The 8,371-nt window shown below is 58.2% G+C and overlaps 4 protein-coding genes across 4 annotated transcripts; all 4 read right to left on the bottom strand.

Moving 5' to 3' along the window:
* Positions 1–10: 10 nt before the first annotated feature.
* Positions 11–747, bottom strand: SPRG_16926 (hypothetical protein; the record flags this gene model as incomplete). The annotated part of the gene is made up of 1 exon (XM_012356234.1): positions 11–747. A coding segment is annotated over one exon (737 nt), but the record flags the coding sequence as incomplete, so codon positions are not given.
* Positions 748–859: 112 nt separating this feature from the next.
* SPRG_16925 (hypothetical protein) lies at positions 860–1,441 on the bottom strand (the record flags this gene model as incomplete). Its single annotated transcript, XM_012356233.1, has 1 exon — positions 860–1,441. One exon carries the CDS (start codon positions 1,439–1,441, stop codon positions 860–862), a length of 582 nt encoding a protein of 193 aa, XP_012211623.1.
* Positions 1,442–1,705: 264 nt separating this feature from the next.
* On the bottom strand, positions 1,706–3,508 carry SPRG_16924 (hypothetical protein). Its single transcript, XM_012356232.1, has one exon. The coding sequence runs from the start codon at positions 3,468–3,470 to the stop codon at positions 1,749–1,751; it is 1,722 nt and encodes a 573-aa protein (XP_012211622.1). The 5' UTR covers positions 3,471–3,508; the 3' UTR covers positions 1,706–1,748.
* A 1,917-nt stretch (positions 3,509–5,425) lies between these two features.
* Positions 5,426–6,367, bottom strand: SPRG_21836 (hypothetical protein; the record flags this gene model as incomplete). Its single annotated transcript, XM_012356231.1, has 2 exons — positions 5,426–5,710; positions 5,837–6,367. 2 exons carry the CDS (start codon positions 6,365–6,367, stop codon positions 5,426–5,428), a joined length of 816 nt encoding a protein of 271 aa, XP_012211621.1.
* Between the last annotated feature and the right edge of the window lie 2,004 nt (positions 6,368–8,371).

The following is an 8,371-nucleotide window of genomic DNA, read 5'->3' as shown; positions in this document are numbered from 1 at the left end:
ATAGAGCGACTCGGGCAGCAGCTGATTCACGCGAATGCACTCGTAGATCCAGAGGTAGTTGACGATGCGGTGCTTGGTCAAGTGGCTTTGGCCAATGATATAGGCCAAGACAGAGTCGGGGATCGGTCCATGAACGTTCGTGGCAACGTAGCTCGTCGCAGCGCGGAGCACGTCTTCGTCGGATAGCGTATCGGTCTGCAGCGTCGCGCCCTCCGCGTCCCAGTCGAGCGCCTGCTGGAACGCGTCGCCTTCCGGTCGAAGGCAGAGCATGTGTGTCGCGGACCGACTCGGGTGCGAGAGCACTTGGCCGCCGCTATGCGTAATGAGCGTTCGCAGAACCTTGCTTGGCTCGGGCTCGACCTGCGACGTGTAGAGTACGATGGACGAGAAGACCTTGCGTGGGTTGGCCGAGAACTTCTCGGTCGGTAGCAGCACCTGCGCGTTGTGCAAGACGGAGCGGAAGGCCCAGATTGGCGTCACGATCGGTATGTAGTGGCTCGCGCGCGCCTTGACGTACGTCTCGTACGCAGATGACAAGCACACGATGTAGCCTTCGTTGGTCGCGCCATGGCCGTTGGGCGTGCCCTCGGCCGCGATGGCCTCGTCGACGCTGGCAGCAACGTTGCCGCCCATGACGCGGACGCATACCTCGACGCTCATGCGCATGGCATCCGGCATCTCGGGGCTGATGAAGACGGTCCATGCCGGCCGGGCTCTCCGCCCGCCCGGTGATCTTGTGTTGGCCATCGCTGCCAGAATAAAAATGCGCTGCATCCCATTGGATATCATTTTTTTCCGTTCGTGCCAAGTTGCGTACAATTACTTCGATAATTATATAAAACGATTTCCCCAGACCGCCTCAATTGCTTGTCAAGCCGAGTTCGCGTGACACATCATAACAGGGTGCCAGCCCATCCAAGCAGCCCACCCGACAGCTCAGTGTGGCCAGAAAGCCCAAGCCGGCAATCGCCACAGCTCTAGCCAAGGCAATAACGCACGTAGCGCGCCATGTGAAGCGACTTCGACGCTGGCGCCAACCACGAAACAACAACCAAGTTCCCACAGTGACGCAGCCACATCGCTCGTGCCGGCTGGCCAAGAAGACGCCAACGGAAACCAAGCGCAAGGGAAATGAGCCCGAGACGAACGACGTTGTCAAGCAGCGTCGGGTGCTCGCCGTTGCATGGGATGTCAGCGCACCTGCTGCAACCCGAGCTCCCGCGACGACTGAGAGGAGACAAGCAGTACCCACTCCTCGCCGCTTGTCGATTGCTTGGAGGAAACCACCGACTGGAGCGTCTTTGTCTTGCCGCTGCGGGAGTTTCTCCGCGTCCGTGTTCCGTTCAACTGGATAAAGCTGCGTGCCGCTCGAGCACTTGCTCCAGCAGCTGCAGAACGGCCTCGTCGTGCTCTCGCCGTCTCGAAGGGCCGACCTCGACATGCTCCATTGCGCCTTGTTGCCGTTTTAAGCATTTGGATCATCGTCGTTCTCGCCATGTGCGCTCTTCCATGTCGACTTGCATTCCCTAGGCTGGTCTCGAGCTCCTCTTGCGTGTGTATCTATCTGCGTAGAGCTCGAGCTCCAGTTCGACCTGCTGTCTGCATCCCTTGCAAAGTGACATGGTGCCTGCTGACAGGGTGTTGGTGCTGGCATCCTTCTATGAACGCTCCATATTCCTTCTATCCGTTCACAGACCTCGACAACTCTTCTGTCCGTTCAGAGATGCGGGTGGTATTACATAGTCCGATTAGATCGAGCTCGAGAGGTACAGCTTGCTCGACGAGACGGCGACACCGACGCGCGCATCCTTGGAGACGATCGTCGTGTTGCCGACGAAGAAGTAGTCGGCGTCGGCGTCCGTGCTCGTGGCCGCGAGGATGTCGCCCTTGGTCGTCGCGTAGTAGGCCTTGCCCGCCACGTAGTTGCTGCCGACATCGACGACGCCGCTCATGACGAGGTTGTCCGAGCCCGAGCCGACGCCGATGGGCTTGCCCTTGTACTCGACGATCGAGATGCGCTTGTGGTTGATGGACGCGAGGTCGCCCGAGTAGGCCGCGAGGTAGCTGTTGCCGCCGAGCGGGAGGGCCGCCAGCGCCACGACCCCGGACGTGGCCTTGGGCAAGGCGCCCGCGAGCGTAAAGTCGCCGTTCGAGAGGCGGAGGAGCGGCGAGATCGGCGTGAGCGTGAGCGCGTCGGTGATCTGGAAGATCTGCGTCGTGGGGCGGCCACGGTTGGTCGGGTTCAGGAAGAGCACCGAGAGCTTCGTCGGCGAGAGCGCCTGGATGAACGGCGTCGGGTAAAAGCCAAAGTACGAGCCAAAGTCAAACGCGCCGCCGACGCCGGCGAGGACGTAGGCGCCGCGGAAGAAGATCTTCTTCGTGAACGCGTTGATTTCGACCATGACGAGCGTGAGCGCGTTGTTGTTGTTGGCGTCGTAGAAGCTGAGCGCGACGACCGAGTCCGAGATCGTCGTCGAGTCGACAAAGTACTCGGGCTGGTACTGCGTGTTGCACGTCTCCTTGATCTTGCTGACTTCGGTGCCGTTGATGTTGGCGAAGAGCACGCAGAGACCCGACTTGGCCGTCGTCGCGTTCGGGTCCTTGCTCGACGCGAACCACGTGACAATGAACGAGTTGGGCAGCGCCGCGATCGGCTCCGGGCCCGAGTTGGTCACCGACTGCAGCGCCGAGTTGCCCGTCCCGATCGCGAGCGGCTTGGCCATCGTGATGACGCCGTCCGCCGAGATGGACCCGGCCTGGATCTCCTGGAAGTACGTGCTGTTCTCCGAGTACGGCTGGTACGTCGTGGCCGCAAACGTCGTCGGCGAGAGCGCGGCGAGCGTGTTGGAGACGGACCCGGACGCAATCTCGACGGCCTTGGTATCGTGGTATGTGACGGCACCCGACGCAATCGAGCCGGGCACGAGCGACGTCTTGCCCATGGCCGTCGACTGGAGGAAGACGGCCTGCGAGTTGGAGAGCGTCGCGATGCCACGCACTTGGACGTTGGCGGCCGTCGATTGCTTCGTGCTGACCGTCGTCGTCTTGTCGTCGTTGATCGTGAGCGTCGTGATGACGGTCGTCGTTTTGTTCTTGAGATAGTAGGCGAGGATCGCCGTCGACGACGCGTTGGCACCGATCGGCGCGAGCGTAATGTAGTTGATCGCGTCGTTGGGCATGGCGACGGCGTCGAGGTAGCCCGTGGTGCCAGCGCCCACGACGATCGAGCCGTCGTCGCCAAAGCTCACGACCTTCTTGTCAATGGAGCCGACCTTGAACGCGTCGCTCGAGACCTTGACGTTGGAGGCTGAGGCCGGGACGCCGGCCGACGTAAAGTGCAGCGCGTACAAGACGATGACGTTGATGAGGAGGAAGATGGCGAGGATGCCGAAGAACATGACCTTGCGCGCAATGCCATCGGCGATGCCGGAAGACGGCTGCACGTACGGCGTCTCAGAGGGGTGCGCCATGACGACTGTGGAGTAGTGAGCGAATCCAAGAATGAAGCAGAGGAAAAGCAGCTCGTAGCGTTTGTTGAGGCAGCGCTGGTCGTCGCCAGCTAATCGCCAGCTGGCACTGGACCTACCGTACACCTGCGTGAGATCAGAGCGGGCATAGCCACGGAAGTCCAGGCGCGCCATCTCCGCGCCAATGACCGCAAGTGCAATGTCTTTTCCTGCCGAATGTACCAATACCGTCTCAATATAGGATAGGCAAGTCGGAAACGTCTCCCAAACGACCACAAGGCTTGCTTCCAGTGCGTTCGCTGCCGTTCAGTGGTTGGATGCAGCGGGACACGACCAATGATGTGCTGCCACGACGTGATGCATACGCTCGCGATCAACGTAGCGGCGGTCCTTGACAGAGCAGGACCAACCACCGCCAGCAATTACCGCCGTGCTGTGCCAGCACCCGCACTTAGCTAGCCCTGTCCTGGGCGACGCACGGTACAAGATGCATCTCCGCACCTGGCCAAGCTCATCCTATACCTTGCAATGTTGTAAAGACACACACACCTCACCGAAATGTGTTGCATCAACATCTTCTTGCATCACGTCAGATACGACGCAGCGCCGACCCAGTGTGCCAAAGCTCTTGACTGCGTCAAGTAGTATCTCGCTCAATCGCAAGTAGAGTAGGCGCGTATCTTGCTTCTTACTGACGCTTTCGCCGGCCATCGCCCGAGATTGCCGTTTGCCTTGGAATTGAGACGATGACGAGATATCTTGTTGAAAGTGCTCTCGTGTCTCATTGGTCGGATTGCTACCCCTCGTGTGATTGGGCATAGCATATGCCAGGCCGGCTGCCGCCTGTCGAAACGAAGTGAGGTGGCGCGGACGGACGCCTGGCGACTGCAGTTGAAGCAATGACATGCCACAGGACGTAGCGGCCAATCGTAGCGCAGCTGCAAGCCATAGGAGCGACGGGTGCGAGTGCAGACCTCGTACTGCCGACGACGCCCGTGTCCACAGTGCGGCGCCAGCTGGCGGGCGATTCTTGAAGCAAGTGTGACAAAGCCAAAGCTTCAAGAGCACGTGCCTACGAGAGCGGCGAGTGGCTTATTTCCGTTGTGGCAGCCAATGGTGCCAGTGCTGGCAACGTGCACGGCTCTGAAGCAGGTAAAGGCGGCGGTAGGCCGAGAAGCCAGGGGGAGCCATGAGCTGGCGACGCCTCGTGCGCCGATTCTTGTGCGCGGTACGAACAAAGTGGGTGTCTGCGCGATAAATCTGGTATGCAATCCGTACTGTCGTTATCGACGTTATGAAAGGAAGCCAACGACCTAGTGATGGTAGGGACACGAACAGAATAAGTAAGCCGCGACGGGATTTTGAATGCACCTGCTTGATGGCGTACAGACATGCGGTGTGTGCACTACCGGTACGTAGTCGTGTCACCCTCGTCATGACGACGGAACTCATCACCGCGGCAAGGAAAGACGAAGCCGTGACGCTGTTATAGAGCTGCATATAGCACTGACAGGGTTGTGTTCTTGCGGTGACACGAATACGCTTTCAGAAGCAATTCGTCAAGGACTCTCGTTGACAATACCTGGTACTAGTAGCAGTATATCAATACTTGACGTCTTGCTCAAAGGGCAGCTCGCAGACGAACAAGTCCATTGTTCAAGACACAGTCGCAACGGCTCTACAGTGTGTCGCGGTGTCATGGGCTGCTGCTGCTACCAAGGCGTGCTCCTTGCGTCAATGTAGCTCGCGGGATATAAGAACACTTGTTCTTATATCGCTTGACTAGGGTGAGCCCATTTATCGTTAGGTTGGTGGAGTTTGTGGCTGAGTTGTCTTTGGTTTTGGTGGTGTCTGGTTCTCCGGGTCGTATCTTCACTGTGGAGGTGCGGTAGTCCTGCGTTGGTTGGAAGCATTGCTGAAACAATGGATTTATTAATGGAAATGCATAGCATACGTTGCTACTGTGGTGCAGCGTCGTTGACAATTAGTTGCCGATCCGTGTCATCGAGAACTTCGTCGTAAACAATGTTTTTCGTGTACGTCCGTCCGTTAGCCGACTTCGAGTTGAGAGCCAAAATCTTGATATCAGCGCGAGCTTGAACGCGGGACATAGCCACGTACAGCTGCCCGTGCGCAAATACTGGCTCCGGCAGAAAGATGCCAATACGGGGTACTGTCTGTCCTTGCGACTTGTCGATTGTCATGGCGAACGCAAGGCACACGGGAAACTGCAGACGCTTGAGCTTGAACGGAAGAGTGTTGCTCGGTCCGTCGTTGATAAGCGTGATGCGTGGTATGAATACAATGTCGCCCGCATGAGCTCCAGTCAATATCGAAGCCTCGAAGCACCTGTCGCGCAATGAGCGTACCATCAAGCGCGTGCCGTTGCACAGACCTCTTCGCGGGCATAGGTTGCGCAGAAGCATGACGGTGGCGTTGACTTTGAGCTCGAGACGGTGCGGCGGAAAGCCGGCCAAGTTGACAGTGTTAAGAAACTCGACTGGGTACTTGAGCGTAGCCTCGTCCTGTACGGCGTCGACGTTATCGTTGGCGGCCGCAGCTTGGACCTCGTCGTCCAAGGCTTCGACGCTGTCGGCTGACGAATACACGCAGTGGTTGGCAGCGGCGGCGACGGGCAGTTGGCTAAGGACTATGTTGTTGACTGCTCCGACGATGTCGTTCTTCGGTGCCAGTATAGCTCTCTGGGCCAGGTATCCTGGGAGCGCGTTGATTGGCACTGACGGGAGGGCCGGATAGACGAACTCGATCAGGTCCGAGAGCGCATGAGTGGTCGCACCATCAAGGACGATGTCTTCAGGTAGACAGATGTACTCGTCGCCGAAGCCTCCAAGGTCGACAACATCACGATCGTAGGACCCGTTGCCGATCGCACGCAGCATATCGACGAACACGGCGCACAGGACCGCGAGGACGCGTCCCGTCGTTGCACCGCCGTTGCCGCGGTAGCAATCGACTCGTCGTGCGCACGTTGGACGTTACCAATGTCCATGGCCAATGAAGGAGCGGATTCCGGATGTGTATGCGCGTTTGCGGCCCGAGGCGCAACCGTCAAGTTACTGGTACGTCGTTGGTTGTCGTCGTCAACGTCGGAGTCGTCGAACCAACGCTCAGGAATGGCGACGGGTGCAACGCGGGGCTCGCGTACTACTTCCGGATCCGAGTCGCCATCCATCTCGGGCTCTGGATCAGGCTCGGGCTGGGACGCCGAATCGACGGGTCTCTTTGCTTTGCCCTTGCCTTTCGGCATCGGGCCTTTGCCCTTCGGGGGCCGCGGAGTAGGCAGACACGTTGCGGGCGGTCGTTCCGCTCACGACCGCTTGGCAGGACGGGATTCTGGGCCATTAGTCGGCGCGACGCCTTCCGCCGGTCGAGCTACACGGCGCAAAGATTCAGGGAGTGGTGGTGGCGCGGACGTCCATGGCGGCCGCGGCGCGAGGCGTTCGAGCGGTCGAGCCGCACGGCGCAAGGGCTCTGGGCGCGGAGGCGGTTCTGACGTCCATGGCTTCGTCTGTGGGGCAGCGGCCTTGCGCCCACATGCCGATGGCGCGCGTACGTCGCTGCACACGTTTGGGAGTGGCTGTACACTCGGGTTGTCACGTTTGACGGGTCGCTCATGCGGTGGAGTACGAACACCACGCTCAGCTAAGGAAGTAGACCCTTACGGATATATCCTACGCGACCACTGCTTACCTTGCATAACTACTGCAGCTTCTTGGTTGCCCTCTGAATCGAGCACCACCGCAATGCTCTTCGCTACCCGTTTGGCTTTGAGTGCAGCTAAAGCCTTCAAGCGCTTGGCCTCCGTTTGCTCTTGCTTCCTTTGCTTGTCTCTCGCCTCGCGCTCCTTTATTCGTGCCCGGTACTTACGTTGCGCTAACCGCTTGCGCTCGCGGACCGAGGAGATGTCAGAAGTAGGAGTCTCTCGTGTCATCACGGAGCAGCGAGAACTCGGATTTGACAGGCATGTCGGAGCAGGCGTGGTGGCGGCGGGCTGACGCAGTCACGTCTCTATGAACCCAAACTGGCCAGAAAGCTGTGGTCTGGAAGCGTGGCAATATTGATTTCACTATTGCCCATTGACGATCACGTATCCGAAAAAGTCCGGAAAACAACACACCAGGAAGAATCGCGAGAGAAAGCTCTACAGGCACGACATTGAGGTGCACGCAAGGGCGCTACGCGCAAGATCGCTGGCCGTACCGAGAATGGTCGCTCGCTTTGCTCGCAAGATCGCAGGCGACTGGTGGGGCGCGATTTTCCGAATCAGTCCGACCTTGGTCCGCCGAGGAGGGGGGCGACCAAAAACTTTTTCACTTAAAGAAGAAAGAGAGATCTTGCTGGATCGCACCAGCTTGACCTTTTGGTCCCTATTTACGGGTAAATTACGTGGCTGCATTCAAGAAGCACGGTAATAGTGTATGACACTAACTACTGTACTGTCAACATGCTCGTCGCGAAATCGTGTTGCTCTATATTACTTTATAGAGGTTCGGGTGCAGCGTTGAAGTTGCCACTCACCAAGACTAATACACACAGGTCCTTATCGTAGCAGAATCTGACGCACTCGAGCAGGCAAGTGCCCTAGGACGACCGGAACGTGCCTTTTCTCCAGCGACGTCAGTCGCGAGCGATCTTGCTGCGGATTTTGGATTTCGTTTCATCGAATGTGGGTGCGTTCGATACAAACGCCAAGTTAAGAAAACGACCAAACGATGGAAGCTCTGCCAACGGTTTCGCTTCTGCATCCATTGTGAGAGGTTTTTAGAAGACACTTGACGTTTGTATGAAGTTGAAGTCTGAGGTGCAAAGCGACCTCTATCTTTTGATGCTTGTCCAAGCTTGGATCGGCGTCATTTTCGAAAAACCAGCGAGCTCCGCTGGCG

Source organism: Saprolegnia parasitica, assembly GCF_000151545.1.
Source record: "Saprolegnia parasitica CBS 223.65 unplaced genomic scaffold supercont2.407, whole genome shotgun sequence".
NCBI classification, from domain to species: Eukaryota; Oomycota; class Saprolegniomycetes; order Saprolegniales; family Saprolegniaceae; genus Saprolegnia; species Saprolegnia parasitica.
This window is presented reverse-complemented; position numbering and strand designations above follow the sequence as displayed.

Coding starts and splice junctions, on each gene's coding strand:
- SPRG_16924 (XM_012356232.1), bottom strand. CDS start 3,470: ATGGCGCACCCCTCTGAGACGCCGTACGTGCAGCCGTCTTCCGGCATC.